We start from the raw sequence: 22,948 nt of genomic DNA on the forward strand, positions 1-22,948 counted from the left end.
TCATTTTTTCTTTTTTGATCTTGCATAGCATGTTAATTGTGGAAATATATATAGAAAAATTGCATATGTTTAACATATATTGGATTGCTTGTTGTCTAGGGGAGAAGAAGAAATTTGGAACACAAGGTTTTCCAAGGGAAGATGTTGAAAACTATTGTAGCATATATTTTGAAGATAAATTTGTTATCTATAAAAATGATAGTTTTGTTTCCTCATTGTCTATTCTAATTCTTTTAATTTTTCTTCTTATTGCTAAAGCTAACATTTCTAGTACAATATTGAGTAATAGTGATATTAATGGGCAACCTTGCTTCACTTATGAACTTACTGAGAAAGCTTTTGGCCTCTTCCCATTACAGATAATGCTTGCTATTGATTTTTATCATTTTAAGGAAAGCTTCACTGATTCCTATGCTCCCTAGTATTTTTAAAAGAATGTTGTATTTTGTCAAAAGCCGTTCCTGTATCTATTGAGATCATATTTCTATATGGTCAGATGTACTCATCAGTTTTCCTAATATTGAACCATTGATGGTATAAATCCCACCAGGTCTTAAAGTATGATTCTTATTATTTTGCTGTAATCTCTTTTAATATTTAAAATTTTTGCATCAATATTCATAGGAAAAATGGGTCTATAAGTCTGTTTTGGCTCTTCCTGGTTAAGGTATCAACACCGTATTTGTACCACAAAAGAATTCTTCATCTATTTTTCCAAATAGTTTATATAGTATTGGAATTAACTATTCTTTAAATATTGGGTAGAATTCACTTGTAAATCTATCTAGCTCTGGAGATTTTTCTTAGGAGTGTATTAATGGCTTCTTTTTCTAAAAGTATTTTATTTCCTCTTCTGTTAATTTGGGCAATTTATATTTTTGTATTCATTTCACTTAGGTCAGATTTATTGGCATACAGTTGGGCAAAATTGTTCCTAATTACTGCTCTAATTTCCTCTTCATTGGTAGTGAATTCACCCTTTTCATTTTTGATACTAAATTTTTTTTTAAACTAAATTAACCAAAGGTTTGTTTTGATGTAGTTTTTTTTTTCATAAAACCAGCTCTTAGTTTTATTAATTAGTTCAATAGTTTTCTTGAATTTTTTAAACCTCTCCTTTGATTTTCAGAAACTTCTAATTTGGTATTCAATTAGAAATTTTTAATGTTTTTTTTTTCCCTAGCTTCTTTACGCCTGCCCAAGTCATTGATCTCTTTCTCTAATTCATATAAGAATTTAGAAATATAAAATTTCCCCTAAGAACTGCTTTGATTACATTCATTAAGTTTTTTGCCATCTGGGGGAGGGGATGGAGGGAGGGAGGGGAAAATCGGAACAGAAGTGAGTGCAAGGGATAATGTTGTAAAAAATTACCCTGGCATGGGTTCTGTCAATAAAAAGTTATTAAAAAAAAAAAAAGAAAAAGAAGAAGGAAGGAATAGAGACCTATTTATCTAGGTAGCTAGGTAGCAGCGATAGTAATAGTGGTGGTGGTGATGGGGTTATAATAGAAGTGTTAGAATTACCCCAGCCTGGGTCTTAACACAGTGCCTGCCATTTAAAAGTTGCTAAATAAATTTTTATTGACTGAAAAAAAAAAACATTCATTAAGTTTTGCTATATTAGGGCAGCTAGGTGGCATAGTAGGTAGAGCACCAGCTCTTTGGTCAGGAGGATCTCAGTTCAAATCCAATCTCAGACACAACACTTTCTGGCAGTGTGACTCTGGGCAAATCATTTAACCCCAATTGCTTCAAGCAAAAACAAACACGTTTTGATATATTGTCTCATTATTTTCATTCTTTTTGACAAAATTATCATTTCTATGATTTGTTTTTTATACACTCATTCTTCAGTTTTAAGTTTTCCTTTTTTATATAATTCTTCATAACTAATTTCTAATTTTTCTTCCACCTTTCTGATTTTTTATATCCTTGAGCTCTTCAGACCAATTCATATTCCCCATTGAAGCTTCACATGTGGACATTTCGACACTATTCTGTGTTTGTGCTTTGATCTTATCTGTCACCAGAGAAGCTTTTTATAGTCATATAACTTTTTGGTTTTTTGCTACTTTTAAAAAATTGAGCTCTGCTTCTGGGATACAGAGGGCCCTATCTCAGCTTTTGGTGCTGGAGGCCAGGAGCCTGGTCCCTGGCTTTCCACATGCCGACATCAGCTGCTAGTGATTTGCTCATTGCACTCGGGTGGCCTAGCCTAGTCATGGCTGTTGTGCTGCTGTTTTGAGGCTGGCAATCTGCTTTGTGCAGTGGTGCTAGAAATGTCACAGTTGGCATACAAGGCAACTCAGCCAAAACCAAGGGGTCTCAGTTGCTGATCTATATTATGGTTAACTACTTCCTACTAGCTTGCTTGGGTGTAACCTGCCTTGGCCTGTGCTCCCTTTTACCTAAGTGAGACAGCTCTTTCTTGAAGTCCTTCTAAGTTATCTTAAGCTGGAAAATTATTTTATTCTATATTTTTATGGTTTCTGTCTCTCCAAAATCCATTTAGAAGCTTGATTTAATATTTCTGAGGGAAATTGGGGTGAGCTCAACTTCCTGACTTCTCTTTGCCATCCTGATTGTGCCCAATTTCCCCTTTTATTTTACTTTTATTATTATTTTAAAAACAAAATAAGAAAAAAGAAAAAAGAAAAATTCAAAACAAAATAAAACAGAAGAGAACATTGTCATATGCTCAGAACACATCTGCGAGGATTCAAAATATAACAACAAATGACCACTTAAAGTATGTATATCAGAAGAAATTCTATTCTATTCATGCATGTCCATTTTTTCTTTACTTCCTTGTAAATTATTTTTTCTCTGCTGCACATCTTTTTTCCCTTTTTCCCTTACTTTCATCCCCCCACCCTCAAGAAATTATAGTTAAGGATATATTTATGTAAACATATGTAGATTTATGCATACACATAAACCCCATGTCTACCCCTCACATACACTGCCCCCCATACACACACACACACACACACACACACACATACACACATCTTTTCTATCCCTGCTGACACTCTTAATTCTGCTTCTTAGCTTGTCTTGCTATTACTTAACCTCTCCCATCCATCACCTTCCATCATGCTTTGCTGCCCCCTCAACCCATCTCTTCCCCCTTATTTGTTTATAAATTTTGGAAGGTTCTATACCCTTCATAGTATATATGTAGTGGCAATATTTAACCCATTTCTGATGTGGGTCGGTTTTCAGGACTACAAGTCCTTCCCCCTCTAATGCCTCTGTCTATTCTTCCTCTGCACCTCATTTGTATAACATGATTACTATTTTTACCTTAATTATATCCCAATCTTTTTTCTGAGTTATTTTGTATATCAATCTTAAACATATGGTATATGATTCCCATGTAAAAAAAATTTGCCCATAGTGAGTTCTTTAAAATTGATCTTTGAAACTGGCTCTTATATGTTAAATTTTCTATTAAGTTCAGGTTTAGTTGATAGAAAATTCTGAAAATCTGCAAGTTTGCTAAAAGTCCATTTATTCTCATTCAATATTATAATTTTGCTGGAGATGATATTTCTGGACACAGGTCTAGTTCTTGCGATTGTTGATAGATATGATTCCAGGATCTGTGGTCTTTTGTTATGGCTGCTGCTGAGTTAAAATTCAGCATATTTGAATTGTTTTTCTTTGTTTTTTGCAAAATTTTCACTTTCATCTGGGGGTTCTGAAATTTGGCAATAATATTCCTATGTGTTTTCCAGAAAGTAACCTCATTGAGGTGGTGATCAATGGATTTTTTGCATTTCTACTTTGCCTTCATGTTCTATCACTCCAGTGATAGAATTTTCCTGGATTATTTCTTGCATTATTGTGTCAACGTTCCTTTTTTTGGTCACAACTTTCAGGCAGTCCAATTATTCTTATGTTTTCTTGATCTGCTCAGATCTGTTGTCTTGCTTATGTTTTACATTTTTAATGTTCTATTTTTTCATTCTTTAGAATCTGCTTTGTTATTTTTTGGTCTCTCATAGCCTCATTGGCTTCCCCTTGCCCAATTTTAATTTTCAAAAAGTTATTTTCATCTTTGAAATTCTGTCTCCTTTCCTAGTTGGTTAACTTTCCCCCCATAATTTTGTTTTTCTTGGATGGTTTTTATTTAGTTTTATTGTTTTCTCAATGTCTCATTTAATTTTTAAAAATTCTTTTTTAGAATTCTGTAAATTCTCTCTGGGTAGGGAGCCATTTCCTGTTATACTTTGGGATAGAAGAAGCTCTTTTTTCTTCAGTGTTCTCCTCTGAAGATGAACTCTAGTCTTCTCTATAGTGAGGTTCTTTTTTGTTTGCTGGTTCATTTTTTTTATTAAGAGGTATTAGTATTTATACTAACACCTCTAATTGTAGGATGGGAATGGTGCTTCTAGCTTCACTTGAGCTATCTCCCTCTGACCAGGAACCCCAAACCAAGAGTTTCACCCTCCAGCCAGCAGCATCCATGCCCCATTGCCTCTGCACTCATGGGTGTGTTGGTTTCTTCTCTCCCAAGGCTACATTCCTGCCATACAGCTGGGCCTGGCATTCCTAATCAGCTGAGATTCTCTCCATATTTCCAGACTCAGGCCCTGACTCCACATGCCATCCAGGAGGTGAAAGTTTCTGTGGTTCCTGTGGAAGCTCCAATCAAACACAGCTCACCTCAGGGTTCCCCACACAGAGGTTTTTGCAGAGCTAGCCTGAAGATTTGCACTCCACATAGGTTAATCCCTGGCCTATGGGTTTTCTTCAAGTTTTCTCAGGTTGTATTTGGAGGACCCCAGTCCAAGTTTGGCCTGAAGTGCAAATTTGTTCTATTTGTGGGGGAAATCTGGAGAGCTTGAAATTTATCAACCTACTTCATCATCTTCTAATTTTCTTTTAAACAGCTTTTTCCCCACTATGGTTATTTGCAAAGTCTTACATACTCTTTATTAAACTATCTTCCTATTTGTGGCTTAACCAAAAGGACAGAACTAAGAATCTTTTTCCAAACTTGGCTAATGAAAAACAAATATCTAAATGAAATGCATCAATTTCTCTTGCTAATATGAAAGACCAGCTTTATACTAATTTCAGTAATTCAAGGACTTATAATTTCATCAGTGTGGGAATACACTCACCCAATGCAGAACATAGCACCCTTACAAAAAATTGCTATGATCAAAAAAATTCATTAGCATTTTCAGACAACAGAATAATGAGTCTCTCCTAACTTTAACTTTCTTGTTTTTCAAATGATAGACATCATCATCTTTCCAGCTCTAGGTAGATTACATAAATGTTCTTAAAGAACCTAGTTTCAGTAGGAGGAAAATTCAAGATGTAGTACGGGAAAAAGATTTCAGTGTAGACTAAGTTCTTATCCTATTTTTATGAACTTCCGTAGATTTTCTTTAAAAGTCATAGTAAACAATGAATTTGGTTTAATTTGGTTTAAATTTGGCTTAAATTGGCTTTTGCTGAAGTTGAGAATATTTTCTATAAATAAGATCCTGTTGGATAACAGAGTTAGTAGTGTAAAAGAAGTAGACATTGAAAAAATAAAATCTCTTAAATTACCCTGGATTATTTTTTATAGGAATAATATAGAAAAGTCTTTCTAAACAATAAAAAGGTAAAATATCTGACCTGGATTAGAAACAACAAGCAGTTTGCAGTTAGGACTATTTTTTACAATATCAGGAATAATTATTTTGAGAATGTTCACATTACGTTGGACCAAATCTAGGCGACTTTCTCCTTCCTGCTGGCGTGCACCTGCAGTGATAATTATTATCTTGGAGTTGACTGATACTCTGGAATCTAAATAAAAAGTAAAAAGAAAAACCAGTCAAAGGGTAAAAACATCCACGCTATAGCTATATACTTTGGTCAACTGAGAGATCATTCTGTTTTCTCAGTGGACAAAGACCCACTCTCTACCATGTCTGGGTAGTATTAAGTAATAAGGCCCTGAAGACACCCTTGGGCCCTCCAAGTGACCCACTACTGCCTAAGAGTAGCTTTTCTGAAAACCAGGGCCTTGGACCTAATTTCCCAAAAGTCAAGGATAATGGCTCTGCAAGTACTGAAAAAAGGTTAACAGCAAATTATAACCTAAGTTTTATTCAGGCCCCAAGGAGAAATAGTATAGTACCCTACCCTCCCCCCAAAATATAAATTTGGTGTCAGAAAACCTGCAGGCCTTTCCTCGTATGTAAAAGGTGGAGCTTCTGAAGTTCTCTCCAGCTGTACCTCTAAACTCCTTAAAAAGAGCTGGATGTTCTAGCATCATGCTTACTCTCAGCTTCCCCACCCTCTGTCACTTTTGTTCTATGTGAAATTTTGTCATTGTCACTGCTTGTTCTCAGGCAAAGCTTGTCTTTCTTTTCTGGACATCTAAGTATACTGACAAGCATGGCATTGATTTATCCCTTTGCTGTACACAGATTAATAGTATGAATTATAGAGAATTTTCAAAACAAGACAAATCCTATTACAAGCTGTAACATGTTACAAAACCAAATATTCAATAATCAAGCTTTAACTTACTTTCTTCTCTCATATCACATATCAAAAAGAACCTCAAAAGTCAACTAATACAATAAATAACAACATAGAAACACCCTCTGAAACATATCTGACAATCTTGGACATTGGCTCTCTACACTGAAGCTTTCCAGTGATAGGAAATTCAATACCTCCTAAAGCAGCCCTTTCTATTTTCAAAGGACTCTGAATTGTTGACAAGTTTTCTTTTATATTGAACTAAAATCTTCACTGAAACTTCTATTCATTAATTCCAGTTAGCTTTGGAAGCCAAGCAGAATAAAAGTATATATATTTTTTCCAAATAACTATCTACCTTCAAATACTCAAAGATGGGTATCATTTTCCTTTGAAGCATGCCTCATTTCTCTAGGTTTACCATCTCCAATGTCCATTAACTAGGTAGGATAAGACATTGTATTACAGGCTTCTTACTACTTGTCACCTTTCAAATGAGACCTTAGACACTTAACTCTTATTAGCCATGTGACCCTGGGCAAATCACTTAATCCCAACTCTTCTCTAAAGAAGAAAATAAAAAGTCTGAGTTTGAAGCAACAACCAATCAGTGATTATGGATAGGAATAATTGAGGCAAAGAATGGTCTCTTTCATTTAGTCACAAAAAGGAAAAAATCCTATCTAGGAGATAACTAGATTGGGTTTCTGGCCCAAACAAAAACAATTGCAATTTACATTCATTCTGAGCCAATCTGTGCCCCAAAACCAATTGGCCTTGGTTTGAGTCTTATTGGATAATCAACAAGAACCAGAGTGATTTGGGCTTAAGGAAGATATCTAACCTATAAACCATGATTACCTTGGAAGGTTCTAGAGGTGAGAATGAAAATTATATTCCTTTGGACAGAGCACTTGCAGCTAAGTTTATAATAAAAGAAAGAGCTGTTGCCCAACTGGCCAGTTCAGTTGGATCCAATGTCAGGCAGCTCTTTTCAAAAAGATTTGTTGTTTGTCCTTCCTCCTCCAAGAGGACCATGACATTAGGCAGACTAGCCTAGACTAGCCTATATATATATATATATAGAGAGAGAGAGAGAGAGAGAGAGAACACCACTGGACCCAGATGGCTTTGGAGGAAAAAGTAAGGTTGGTAACTTTGCATAGCCCTTCCTCACTTCAATCCAACTCACTTACATGACATGGCATAACACAACTTTCCTGATGTCTTGGTCCTCTTCAAGAATGAAGGACAAACAACAATTTAACTAAAATGGAATATAAATCATCTTACCACTTGGGTTCACATCCTAACACTGACAGATTAAACTCCTTTGTTTAATTCTCTAGATTTCAGGTTTTTTTCCTCTGTTAACTAAGGGAGCTAGGCAAGATAATCACTAAAGTTCTGATATTAATCTATAATTCTGAAGTTTTCATATGAAAAATTGTCTAGCTACACTCTCTTGAGGCTGTATTTATTAGAATATTATATTTATTGTCATTATAACAAGGACAGTTTAAGAACTTTAAGATAACTATTAGAAAAAAGCCAAGTTCAATTTAAATGTAGTAGTGTACCTCTTTGGTACATTAAAAGTTATAACTATTACTTTGATGCTATTTTTCTTGCATTTGAAGATACTAGAGTGATCAAATACTAGTATAACTGAGTGATGTTACTGAATTTCAGTTTCTTAAAAAATAATCACAGAAACATATACGTTGTGAAATCATATTTTAAAGAATGTGCTTGATATTCTTTCTAAAGCTAAAATAAAGATTATTCACATCCCACTACATTTATCATTATTTTTGTCTTACGTTATATTCTATTAAACAAACCTGCAGAAATTTTTCTATATATTGACTCCCTCTTAGCCTTCATTCCACAGGCTTTCATCTTCTGTAAATTGTGGAAATTCATCAAGACAATGATAAAGAGGTTTTTAAAAAATATCCCAAAGGGGCAGCTAGATGGTGCTCTTAGAGTACTAGTCCTGGAGTCAAGAGGACCTAAATTCAAATTTGATCTCAGACATTTGATACTAGCTATGTAACTCCTAAATAATTAAAAAAAAAAAAAAAACCCAAAACACTCCAAAGGGCATTGAAGTGGTACAATGGATAAAGTGCTGCCCTAAGACAGAAGGCATGTCTTCATGAGTTCAAATCTGGCCACAGACACTTACTAGCTCTGTGACCATGGACAAGTCACTTAATTCTGATTGCCTCAAAAAAAATTATAAAAACAAAAATAATAGACCCACAGATATACTCTAGTGAATGATACTCAAAACTTCTCTTCCTCCAGAATGAGATTCATGGTAGATGCTGACACTTAAACTATTCTGAATCCAACTAACCTTGGCAGAAGTTTCTCCATCATCAATTTAATTTATAAACTTATTCATTCAGCACTTACCAAAACAACATATGGAAAGCATTGTGCAGGCTGCTAATATTAAAATAGAAAAGCTATCACTGCTCATTTCACATACAACTAAATACAAGAAAATGTGAGGGAGAAGAAAAGACTAACCACTAAAAAATCAGTAAATTTTTCCCATTAAGAGTTGGTATCTGAGTTCATTTTTGAAGGAAGGGCCAAAAGTGCATTCTAGAAATTTGGAAAAGGGAGAGGGAATGCTGAACTCCTCAAAAACAAGTAAGAGTCCTTTTGAGATGACTTCTTATAACATGTCATTCTACTTTTGAACACAATGAATTGTTAAGAATTTTTCCTTATATTAAGGCAAAACTCAATGTGATTTTCCTCAAGATCTCACCATCACTCTACTGTACTCAATAAAAACTTTCTTTCCAAACTCTCCCTCTTCTTTCATACATGCCTATTTCTGTCAGACATCTGATCTCCCAGGTTCATGATCTTGGTATCATCTTAAGATTCCCTTTACTTACCACAAATCCTCAAATGAGTTTTCAATCTTGTCTCTTCTACCTTCATAACATCTCACTCTATTTGAGTGCTACTACCTTGATTCAAGCCTTCATCATATTTTTCCTGGCCTCCTAAAACTTTTATCTTGGCCTTACACTCTCTCTGAACTCCTGTGCACACTTCTCATAGCTGCCAATGTGATTTTCCTCAAGATTTCAACATCATTTCACTATACTCTATTATGCCTCCCATGCTTAAAAAGGACTCTTCTCTCACCTCTATCTTATAAAATCTTGTCCAAAGTGTAACTCAAAAATCATCTTTTAAATGAAAGCCTTTCCTGATGCTCTTCTCTGGTACCTCCTTCCTCATTGTACTTATCCAATCTCATTATATTTATTCATGTTTTTCCGTGTGTGTGTGTGTGTGTGTGTGTGTGTGTGTATGTATAAATTCTATATGTGTAAATAGATGGATATGGATATGTATACCTCTATTGTGTTATAATCTTCTGAGACCCCATCCTCCTCACTGTATTTACGTCCCCCAGATTTGTATTGTTAAAATATCAATATACATATTCTGCTTATATGTATGTGTGTGTATATATATAAAAGGCAGCTATATGGTTCAATGCATAAGCACACCGGGTCTGGAGTCAGAAGTCAAATTTGGCCTCAGACACTCCATGAATCCTGGGCAAGCCACTTTATCTCCATTTGCCTCTAAAGAAGGAATGACAAAACCATTCCTGTTTCTTTCTGAGAAAACCCCATGACAATATGGATGTGCTATGATCTACAAGGATCACAAAGAGTTGGATACAACTGAATAACTGAATACATATACATGTGTGTACATATTTGTTGTGCTTGTTATATAAGCTTGAGAGTGAAGATTATTAAGGATAATTTCCCAGTCTCCAAGGCTCACTTAGCCACATATCCAAATCAGTTACCAAGTCCTGTTTTTCTACTTTCACAGCCACCTTGCTCCCCTGCTCTGACACTGCCAAACTGGTACAGACTCTGATTCCCTCACAGCCTACCACTTAGTCTCCCTGCCTCCCCACCGGAATCTTATCCTCTATTCAGCTGACAAAACTGATCTTCAAAAAGCACAAATCTATGTCAGCTCTCTGTATGACAGAACTCGAGGTTCCTTATTGCGTCCAACATAAAAAAAAATTTCACTTTCTCTTTAAAGACCTTTATAGTCAGTTTTTCTTACTTTTCCTCTTCCCTATCATATATTCTGAGATCCAGTGACCCTGTCCTCCTTAATGTTCCTTCTATTAGACCCTCTTATCTCCTAACTCTGGGGATTTTCATCAGCTGTCCCCCATTTCTGAAATTCTTTCCCTCTTTCCCAGTCTAGTTCCATTCCTCTGAGATTATCTCCAATTTACCCCATATAAATCCCGTTTTATATGTAGTTTTCACCTCTCCTTCAATAGACCTTGTGAGCAAGGGCTTTTTTGTTATCTCTAACTTAACCCAATGCCTGAAATATGCTAAATGGTTAATAAATGCTTGCTAATGTGCCTAAATTCTTTGTGTCTGTGTTTTCTTAAATTCTTAATGCCAAAAACTGAATATTATATTTAAGATGTGGTATAATGACAACAAAATCACTATTTCCTTAATAATGGAAATGATTTTCACGTGAAAAATGCAAAAGAATAAAAATAAATGTAAGGTAGACAAATAAGGGAAGAAGGGTTTTCATGGATTTAACATCACAGGGAAACAAGCATAGATTGACTGATAATTATCTAGACAGAAAAATCTATCTAGCTAGTTCTCTATCACACACATGTATGTATATAGTACACACATGTATATACACACACATATATATGTGGATACACATGCATATACACTGATACATACAGTTGTGACATATCCTGGTCTTCTGAACTTGAACCTAGTTGTCTTGATGCCAAATACAATACTTCTTTCACAACACTGCCAATTGCCTCACATAATTCTGTCTTCTACAACTATTGATTGTACCCCTAATCCTAGTCAGTCACTGGTCACCAAGAGATTGGAAAATAAAAATCAAATGAACTTAAATTAGGGGAATTATAATTTTAATACATTTCATTTTTATGATAGCTTTCCGTAATATGATTGGTTTATGAAACTAAATGTAAATGAACCTTTGCCAGAGATAATCTTTGGGGTACTAAAGAAAAGGCTGCCATGTTGGAGATCCATCATCTCTCCCTTCAGTTTGTCTTCCATGACATCAATAAGAGCAAGTTCATCAGTTAAGCCCTAGAATACATAAAAAAGTCAGTTACAAGGAATAATGTTTCTAACTAGATTTCCATTTGGATAAGAATGCCCATATTCTCTACCAAATAATCAAAAGTTCTCTCATACTTGCAAAACAAAAATAATCTATTTTGTTACTTATATCTCAATGTAGGAAGAAGAAAACAAAGCCAAAAATGCCTACTAGGTGTGGTAAAAATTACAAGACCTTTAAAATGATTTATAGTCCTGGAATTATAACAAATAACTGATTTACTCTGTCCCTACCTAATGCCAGCATAGTCACTGAATTTAAAACTAAGAAATGATTAATAGCTGGGGAGATATATTTAGTAAGCCAATGTCAAAATTCTGAATTGGAGTACCCAATTATCTGAAATAGGATGGATTTAGGACTCATATACCCATATTTTAAAAATCATTTTATTTGCTTTTTTCATTTTTGTTTTACATAGCCACTTAATTAATTAAAAGATTAATATTCGATACTTCCCAAAATATACCCAAATAATTCATCCTACAAAATACATCCCCTTCCAAGCAATTTATCAATTGTTTACACAAAGGAGAGAAATGTTTTTCAATTAGGATATTTTGGTACAAATACTTGATAAGAATTTTGTTGCCTTTCTATGTTACCTGCATTTAAATTGCTATAGTCATACATATTCTTTTGACTCTATACTTTGTTCACTCTATTATGGCTTCCTACAAATCATTTTATGAATTCTTCAAGTTTAGCATTCCTTAAAAAGAGGTGGGAGTCAACAGCTTGATCAATTTACTTCATCCTACTTAAAAGTAATTGATATGAAGCTATACTCTAATATGAAAGCAAACATCAACCAAAGATGATCAAAGCACAAAAAGTCCTTGAAAACCACTGGATATATTGGAGTGCATAGGAAATATGTTTGGATCGGCTAAGGAAAACTGGTCATCGTTTGTGGGTCAGTTATAAATTGGTAAGCTAATTATAGAGCTGAGATTTAAGTGAGTGGTATTCTAAGAGAGCAGTTCTGCCGCCGAGATACTATTATAGTATTGTAGTAGAGAGGATGGGGAGAGGAAAAATCCTCCTTCTTGGTCCTGATCTCCTATTTGCCCACTCTCTCTTCTTTGGTAAGAGTAAGAAGTGAACTTTTTGTGAGTTTTGAAGGATTTAGAATTTGGATTTTTCCAACTGATGTTCCAGTAACATCTGCAGTTCTCCAGAGCAGGTAGTGTATCTGCAATGGATACCATGAACAGATGAGACATAAGTCAAAGCAGATTTGAAGCAAGGAAAAAAGCTGCACTGAGGATGTACTTTATGTACCTGAGGAGAACTTTATGAAGGGGAAAAAGGACTTCCACAGCAGCTTTGAATTTTCTCTTTTCCAACATGTTATAAGTTTGAGTACACTTTTCCTAATTTAATATGGGTTGGTAGGAAATTTGGGAGAGGGGTAAAGAACATTTTATAATAACTTTTCTTACTGTTCTACCTCTACCCCCTTGAGATGGCTAATTAATTAATTAATGATAGTTTATGGAAGTTTGTAAGCCTCACAGAATTAAAAGAACAATTTCCCAGTCCCTAAGGACTAATCCTAAAGTCCTAGGAGGGATGTAGTAGTGTTGCTCTGAATATCCAACTCTCCATTAGGAGGAATAAGTCCAAAGCATGTGTAATATGTACTTACATCACAACATAACAGCAGTTCATGCTGTCCTCAATCTTCTTGGGAAGAAGCCCATAGGGCAGCTAGATGGCCCTGGAGTCAGGAGGGAAGAAACCCTTTCCTATAAGCTGGCCAAGATAATCATTTAAAATAGTAAAATAATCAAGGAGTTCAAACCTCTCTTCCCACATTTCAAGAACCTTTGAAACTGTTCCCACTTTTGCAGGTATGCTCATCTGAAAGAGATCACACTAAGGTCACATGTTTTATCAACTTGTGGGTCAACAAACTGGCAGAGCTGGTAGGTGTGCCCATGCTAAGCAGTTGAGGGGGACAAAGTGTCTCCCAAAAAGTGCTAAGTTCTGATCACATATGTTCAAAAAGGTATGTGTCTCCCAGAAAGCACATGTACACATGAAAGGTCCTTGTCTAGAAAGGATTCTAAAGATATAAACTATATAAACTGTGACTTAAAAAAGAACGGAAGTAACTCAAAAGAAAAAGTTATCCACAAAAGAAATTGAAACAAACATTTATGGCAAGAATAAAAACAATGCTAATATGCAAATAAAAGTAAAATTTTTAAATCCCCTAAAATATAAGCTAACTACATAATCTTAGAATGAATAACTATGAGAAATTTAGCAATAATTTAGCAACTTTTCTCACATAATTCCCAATTGTCTTCCAAAAAAGTAATGTGTATGTTTATCTTCCCAAAGTCATCCCAATAATTTATTTTTCTATCTTTTAACATCTTTGCAAGCTTGGAGGTGTTATGTAAGAATTATTTTAATTTGCATTTTTTTATTAGTGATTTAGCAAGCTTGGAGGTGATGTGTGAGAATTATTTTAATTTTTATTTATTAGTGATTAACTTTTAAATTATTAATAACTTTTATTTAATTTTCTATTTCAGAAGACTATTCATGCCTTTTGAGCACTTCTATTAGGTAATAGCTCTTATTCTTACATATCTGTTTCAATTTCCTAAAGATTTTGGCTAATTTTGTAGGCTAGATAGTTAATGTAAATATTTTTTTCTATTCCATATCTTTTTTTCTGATTCTAACTTCATTGATTTAATTTGTCCAAAGGCTTTTTAAGTTTTACTAAAATGTATATAATCGATGATTGTAAGGTTTTTCCCATATGACTGTAACCAGAGATCAGAGAAATTTACATTTGGAACAGACCTGAAAAACATCAAGTAAGCCCCCCGTTTTTAAAATAAAATAAGACTCAGAAAAGTTAAACTACTCACTAGAAATATAACTATATACAAACTTTATTTACAGGACCTGCTGGGAAAATTTGAAAGCTTGGCTAAAATTAGGTTTACAACATGTTACACAAAAATTTCAAATGTAAAAGCCACATTATTACAAAAAAGTTTTTTTATCATAGAATGGTTGATAGTAGATAATACTAGGTCTTTGTTTTAGATAGATGTCTGATCATATTTTTAAGATTTTTATTACTATGTTTTTTGTTATTTTTTATATAACATAGGTAATATGAATTTTATTGATATTTTCTGGTTCTATTAACAGTCATTTTTTAAAAATTATGTTATTAATATGAAACATGTATAATATTCCTAATATTGACCAACACATTTCTATTTGTTGGTTATATTATATATTAATACTAATATATCAATAGTATATTAATATATGATGTTATAAAATATATTATTTGATATGCTATGGCCTTTTTTAATATTTAACATTTGCAACAATATTTACTAATGATATTGGATATAATTTTCTTTTTCTGCTTATCCCTAGTTTGGTTGTCAGGAATATATTTGGAAGAATAAAGGCGAATTCAGAAAGTTTCTCAATTATTGAGAAATTTTTTTATAACAGACATTATTTTTTATCTTTAAATGCTTAATAGAATTTATGAATTTATAAATCATTTTAGTCTAAAATTTTCTCCCAATCTGATAGTTTATTTATAAGTTATTATAAGTTTACAGGATTATATATTTAGAACTAAAATAAACCCTACAAGATGCTTCAAAAGTCCATTGCCTCAATTGACTGGCCAACAATAGATCTCAGGCAAAGCCTTACTTGGTCATAGTTTGGGCTCTGATTGGCTAAAAGTGAATGTTAAATAGTAATTGTTTCTATTTTAGCTAGAAACCCTAATAGTCTTCCCTTCTGAGATTTTTTTTTTTTGGACTAGGTAAATGAAGACATTCTCTGCCTCATTTCTTACTATTGCTCTTAACTTAAAAAGGCTAAGGTCTCTCATTCCATTTAGGGTCATCTCTAGTCATTCTGATTTATAACTTCTTATTGGATCCAGATGGTGCCAGAAGAGAAAGTGAGGCTGGTGACCTCCCTCATTTAAATCCAATTCATTTGGCTTGTCACAGAATCACCTCCCTGGTGTCATGGTTCTGAGAACTAAGGACAAGCAACAGTAATATTTTGTATAATGGCATATAGTAGATTCAACTAATTCTTTTAATTCCCTCTCTGTTCATACTGAATTTGCTTTGTTCACTGTTTACTTTGGTAATTTGTTTTCCTCTCTTTTTGAGCAAAATTTATCAATTTTGTTATCGCTTAAAAAAAAACAAAATTTTATTCCCCAATAAGTTAGCTATTCTTAAATGAAAAAATCCAAATTATCAACAGCCATATAAAGAAAAATGTTTCAAGTCACTAATAATTAGAAAAATGAAGATTAAAACAAGTTTTTAAGTTTCACTTAATACCATTCAGGTTGGCAAAAATGACTCAAAAAGGGAAAAGAATATGACAACTGTTGAAGGGATTAAAGGAAAACAGATACACTAATATACTACTGATAGAATTGTGAATTGTTCCACCTATTCTAAAAGCAATTTGAAATTATATCCAAGAAGTCACTAAATCTTGCATATCCTTTAATCCACAGATACCATTTCTTAGCCTGTAATCCAAACAAATTATAAAGGAAGAAGAACAGGAGCCATTAATAGCATCAACAATTAACAATAATAGCTAGTATTTCACAAAGCATCTCTCATATACTGATGTAATATAACTTCTAAGGTAGACAGCAATAATTTTAAGGTCCTCTGAACTTAGGGAGCTTCTGTTTTAACAATCTGTCAGTGATTCTAAAGTCCTCTGGCTTTGGAATCTCTGATCCTGAGGTCCCCCCCACACACACACACCAAACCTGAGAATACTATTGTTGTAACAATCTGTCTGTCAACAAACATTAATTTCCCTTGGTCAGTGATAACCCCATTCCAGGGAACACTCCTTGGTTCTACCTCTGGACCATAAAATTAGCATATCTATTACATGAAGAACTAGATAAAATGTGTCTCCTTGCTTTTGTTTCTTTACTAAATTCAACTGACTGCTTCAATTGGTGTTACAATTACAATAAACTTTGCCCCTTGACTTGGAGATGGGTTCAAGCCTGCAAATTCTTTTGAGTACTGTGGTCTGTGACCCCAACATTTTGGGGTCTCTTCCAACCTCAATAATATTATCTCACTTAATCCTCAAAAGAACCCTGTAAACTAAGTGCTTTTATAGCTAAGAAGAACTTTGAGAGAAGATCTTTTGCCTAATTTGACAGAGATATACAAGTATCTAAGATAGAATTCAGTACACAAGTATCTGAAATAGAATTCAATCAAGTCTGAAAGTACAGTTAATGCCAAGTTTATGGAGACCCAGAACTAGCAGTACCTAAGATAAAGATGAACTCAGCACTTATGCCATTATTTTAAAGTGAAACCAGTAAGACAAATGGAGCAGAAACTGCATTATGTTTGAGCCCACTCTTCTCAGAAACAAAATGGTTTAAGGAAGAGTTTATATACCACACTACCTTGTATTCCCATTCTTGTTATATCTTTTCATTAAATTTTTTTCTTAAAAGATATCTGATGTTACTTGGTTAAACCAAGGAATTGGGTTTCACTGGGAAACAATCATAGGGAACAATCACTGACAGCTAACAGTGTGTGTGGTGGGGAGGGATAGTGGTGGGAAAGGCACACTGGAATGGAGGAATTGGGCTGATGGTATTAAAAAGATACTTCATAAGATGACAGGAAAAAATAATGATGAATGTTGGAGGGGATGCGGGAAAACTGGGACACTGAAGCATTGTTGGTGGAGTTGTGAACAGATCCAACCATTCTGGAGAGCAAAAGTTATCAAACTGTGCATACCTTTTGATCCAGCAGTATTACTTCTGGGCTTATACCCCAAAGAGATACTAAAGAAGGGAAAGGGACCTGTATGTGCCAAAATGTTTGTGGCAGCCCTATTTGTAGTGGAAATTGAATGGATGCCCATCAATTGGAGAATGGTTGGGTAAATTGTGGTATATGAATGTTATGGAATATTATTGTTCTGTAAGAAATGACCAGCAGGATGAATACAGAGAGGCTTGGAGAGACTTACATGAACTGATGCTAAGTGAAATGAGCAGAACCAGGAGATCATTATACACTTCGATAACGATATTGTGTGAGGATGTATTCTGATGGAAATGGATTTCTTTGACAAAGAGACCTAACTGAGTTTCAATTGATAAATGATGGACATAAGCAGCTACACCCAAAGAAAGAACACTGGGAAACGAATGTGAACTATTTGCATTTTTGTTTTTCTTCCCGGGTTATTTTTACTTTCTGAATCCAATTCTCCCTGTGCAACAAGAGAACTGTTCGGTTCTGCACACATATATTGTGTCTAGGATATACTGCAACATATCTAAAATATATAAGACTGCTTGCCATCTAGGGGAGAGGGTGGAGGAAGGGAGGGGAAAATCGGAACAGAAGCGAATTTAAGGGATAATGTTGTAAAAAAATTACCCTGGCATGGATTCTGTCAATATAAAGGTATTATTAAAAAAAAAAAAAGATACTTCAACTCGTCAGGAGGATTTCGAGAATTCTGAGGGGTAAATATAGCTGACTTATCTCTGAAGAATAAGTTTAGAGCCTTCATAACATATGTTTACATGTTCTTTAGTCCACATTTTGGAAAGAACACATAACTTCCAATTATCATAATCTGCTCCATGGGTAAAAAAATCATTTTTCAATCCCAATATTATCTCAATGTTTCTGTATAGCTGCAAATTGCCTAGAAGTTCTTAAAAAAAATTGCAAGTGACCAAAGTATTAGAGAGGTGCTTGACAGAGAAGAGTTTTAGAATTTTACTATGATTTGGATAAGAGACATGGAATAAGGTTGCTAACATAATGAGAATAAGAAAAATATTTTAAGACCTAAAGGTAAGACAACTGAATAAATCATTTATAATTAATAAAAAGATGTTAACAAGAACCACACCCAAAAAAAAGGTATGGATAAGTTGTGTAAAAAGAAAAGTGCCCATATGTTAATTTACAGATTCACTGAAGTTTAATTTCCCAAACAGTGGTTTCAAAATACTTTAGTAAGATGTCAATAAATAAGATATTTAAGATACTTCAGCTTTAAGTCATACACACACATTATGAAAAACACTGGGAGGTTCCAGAAATTGTGTTAACTTTGGTTAAGGTAAATTAACAACTATTAATTACCTTGTTAGTCAATAATCATTTATTAGTCCACTATGCAGTAAGCATGACATAGTGCTCATGCCAAGCACTGGGGATACAAAAAAAGCCACAAAGGACAGTCCCTGCCTCAAGGAATTCAAGTGGAAGAGATACCATGAAAACAAATATATACAAAACAAGATATATACATGACAAATGGGAAATAACAAAGGCAAAACACTAGAATTAGGAAGTTGGAAAAAGTTCCCTGTAGAAGGTAGGATTTAAAGTTAGGACTCAAGGAAGCCAGTAGGCAGAAATGAAAAGAAATGAACATTCCAGGCCTGGGGAACAGCCCAAGAAAAATGCCTGAAGCTAAAAAATTATTTGTGGAAAAGCAAAAAAAAGCAATGTCATTGGATCAAATAGTACATGCTGGGTGTATGAAGACTGCAAAGATAGGGGGGTTGAGTTATAAGGGCTTTGAATGCCAAATAAAGGATTTTATATTTGATCTTGGGGGTGACAGGAAGCCACTGGGGTATATAGTGAATAGTGAATATATTGAAGAAAAGCTCAGCAAAGAAGTAGGGCAGGATAGTGATAACAATTAAATCCACAGGAACTGAGGAGCTCAACAAATAAAAAAAAATTAAGTTGGGGCAGAATTGTAATGTTCTTCAGTTCGGTTTTCCTAGGGTCTCTGGGAGCAGCCTTCCTTTCAGTTCAGTAATCACCACAAGAATAGCCAGGGATTAAAGTCCAAATCTTTTTTTACCTCTTTGCCTGATGCTGGGCAGCTTTCTGGAGAGCTTTTCAGTCTGGCCTTGGTCTTAGTGGGGAAAGTGCAGGAGGCCAGGCCAGCCACCAGGAAGATGCAAGATTAAACTGAATTTCTCCCCTTGGTTCTGAGAGCTTAAGTTCCTGCCTCCAGTCCTTATCTTCTTCTGCCTCTTGTCTCTAAGGGCTTTCTGAGTCCCAGCTTATAAATGTTCTACACTGAGTATAAACCAATCATTATATCACTAAGAAACCATTATTTGTTGTAAAATTAAATCAATCATACTGAACCATGCTAAACTAAATAACCATTATCTCCTCAATTCCACTTAGTACCTTGCTTCAAGTTCTGGTCCATAATACAGAACCCTGTTAAATATCTACTATATTTCAGCTCTATGGTAAGCACTAGGGATACACACACAAAAAATGAAATAGACCTCAAATAACTCCTTTGTCAGGGATTGGAAATAATTTCTTTTCCCCTATACCACAGCTTCTCTAAGAGTCAATCGACAAGAATTTAAATGCTTACTATCAAACTGATTCAAATTTATAAGAATTCAAGCCATTCTCCAATTGACAAATGTTCAAAGGATATGAACAATTTTCAGATAAAGAAATTAAAATCATTTCTAGCTATATGAAAAGGTGCTCTAAATCACTATTGATCAAAGAAATGCAAATTAAGACAACTCTGAGGTACCACTTCACACCTCTCAGACTGGCTTAAGATGATAGGAAAAGATAATGATGAATCTTGGAGGGGATGTGGAAAAACTGGAACTAGTACTAATGCATTGTTGGTGGAACTGTGAACTGATACAACCATTCTGGAAATCAATTTGAACTATGCTCAAAGGATTATCAAACTGTGCATACTCTTTAATCTAGCAGTGTCTGTACTAGGTCTGTACCCCAAAGAGATCTCAAAAGAGGGAAAAGGACCCACATGTGCAAAAATGTTTGTGGCAGCTCTTTTTTAATGGCAGGGAACTAGAAACTGAGTGGATGCCCATCAGTTGGGGAATGGCTGAATAAATGATCATCAGGATGATTTCAGAGAGGCCTGGAGAGACTTACATGAACTGATACTAAATGATATGAATAGAACTGAAAGAACATTGTACACAGCAACAAGATTAGTGATGATCAACTCTGATGATGTGGTTCTTTACAACAGCAAGGTGATTCAGGCCAGTTCCAATGATTTTGTGATGAAGAGAACCATCTGCACTCTGAGAGAGGACTGTGGGGACTGAATGTGGATCACAACATAACATTTTCATTCTTTTTGTTGTTTGCTTGCATTTTGTTTTCTTTCTCATTTTTTCCCTTTTTGACCTTTTTCTTGTGTAGCATATTTGTGAAACTACATATAGAAGAATTGCACATTATTTAACTTACATTGGATTATTTGCTGTCTAGGGGAGGAGGTGCGGGAAGGGAGAAAAAAATTTGTAACACAAGATTTTGCAAGGTGAATGTTTATAATTATCCATGCATGTATTTTTTTCCTTTTTTTATTATAGCTTTTTATTTACAAGATATATGCATGGGTAATTTTTCAGCATTGACACTTGCAAAACCTTTTGTTCCATTTTTTCCCCTCCTTCCTCCACTCTCTCCCCAACTTGGTAAGTAAACCAATATATGTTAAATATGTTAAAATATATGTTAAATACAATATATGTATACATGTCTATATAGTTATTTTGCTGCACAAGAAGAATCAGACTTTGAAATAATGTACCATTAACTTGTGAAGGAAATCAAAAATGCAGGCAGACAAAAATAGAGGGATTGGGAATTCTATGTAGTGGTTCACACTCATTTCCCTAAATTCTTTCGCTGGGTGTAGCTGGTTCAATTCATTACTGTTCAATTGGAACTGATTTGTTTCACATGCATGTATTTTGAAAATAAGTTTTAATTTAAAAAATGCTTACTATCAACCAGGTACTATTAAGGCAAAAAACAAAAAACAAAAAAAACCAAGGTCTTCCTCCTCAAGATAACATTTTAAGAGGAGAAAATAAGTAATGCTACATATCCAAAATATATATAGTATGGGTAATCTTAGGAGGAAGGTGCTAGTAGTGGAAAAGGCCACTAGATGATGGGATTTGAAGTGAGTCTTGGAGGAGGCCAGGAATTTATGAGATAAAGGGGTAGAGTATTTTAACTGGCAGATTAGAGGCATATAAAGGACTTCTTTCTGAAAAATTCCTTCAACTTATAATTTAGTTTTATACCAATAACTTAGTGTGTTTGTTTTATGGTAAATTAAGCTAAATTCACTCCTAACTATAGATGGATTTTGGATTAAGCAATAATCCAAACTATAAAAAAGCCTATTTGCAAAAAAGAAATTGGAGGCAATTTATAAAAATCTGATTTGTACTTCACTGTATAATGTGATTATGTACAGCAAAGAAGCATTTCATTTTTCTTATATGATAATATAAAAATGTTTGGCTTTTCCCCCCTTTAAGTTGAATGTTCAGGTTATTCTTATGAAGTTACTTGTAACAATACAGACTTCTGGCAGGCATCAAAATCCCATCTGGGGCTGCCAGTCAATGTTAGCCTGATTCAGCAAATCAAATAACATAAAAGCCAGCTGTCACAAACTATTTATAAAGTCAAGCAGGGCTGAGAGTGAAAACGTTTTCCCCAAGTTTTCTCATGCCTTTTTCTCTTCCTCCTTCTCTGTCTCCCTTAGGTATCATGTTCTCATTATTTCTTTCCCTATTCCTTACACCCCAGTCTTTCAGGCTATTTTATACATTCAATAAGCATTTATTAAGTGTTTACTATTTGTGACTCACTATGCTAAGTATGAGGCTCTGTGGATAAAAATATAAATTCAAAATATTCCTTCCCTTCAATGGGACTCATTCTATTGAGGGAAACAATACATACATATAAGCACAAACCAAGGATATACAAGTAATAGGATATGGGAGGGGGAGAGAATGTACTGTTGTGGGGAGAGGTTGCAGAGGTTTCATGTAAAAAGTGGCATTTGTCCTGTTTTATAGGAAACAAGATCTTCGAAGGATAGAAGGGAGGAGAAGAGGGCATCCAGGTATAAGGGATATTCAATGTAAAGCCAGGAGTTATGTAAATTGTGTGTGAGAAACACTAAGAAGGCCAATTAGATTATAAATCCAGAGTTCCTTCTGGGAGGGACTTCCTTGGCCCAAGTGCATTTGGTAAATCACATGAACACTCCTGAAGCTGTTGCCTTTGACCTTATCACTGTCAACATTTCTTAAGTGCCACCACTTGTCC

At 34.4% G+C, this 22,948-nt stretch overlaps 1 protein-coding gene across 1 annotated transcript in view; it reads right to left on the bottom strand.

Moving 5' to 3' along the window:
- The window catches only part of LOC127540293 (L-lactate dehydrogenase A chain-like), a 38,562-nt gene that overhangs the window by 14,077 nt on the left and 1,537 nt on the right, over positions 1-22,948 (bottom strand). Inside the window, exons 3-4 of the mRNA XM_051964923.1 lie at positions 11,566-11,683; positions 5,643-5,816 (exon numbers count right to left, since the gene is read on the bottom strand). Of these exons, the coding sequence (XP_051820883.1) occupies positions 5,643-5,816; positions 11,566-11,683 (292 nt within the window). The remainder of the gene's footprint in view (positions 1-5,642; positions 5,817-11,565; positions 11,684-22,948) is intronic.

Source organism: Antechinus flavipes, chromosome 6 (genome assembly GCF_016432865.1).
Source record: "Antechinus flavipes isolate AdamAnt ecotype Samford, QLD, Australia chromosome 6, AdamAnt_v2, whole genome shotgun sequence".
Lineage (NCBI taxonomy): Eukaryota > Metazoa > Chordata > Mammalia > Dasyuromorphia > Dasyuridae > Antechinus > Antechinus flavipes.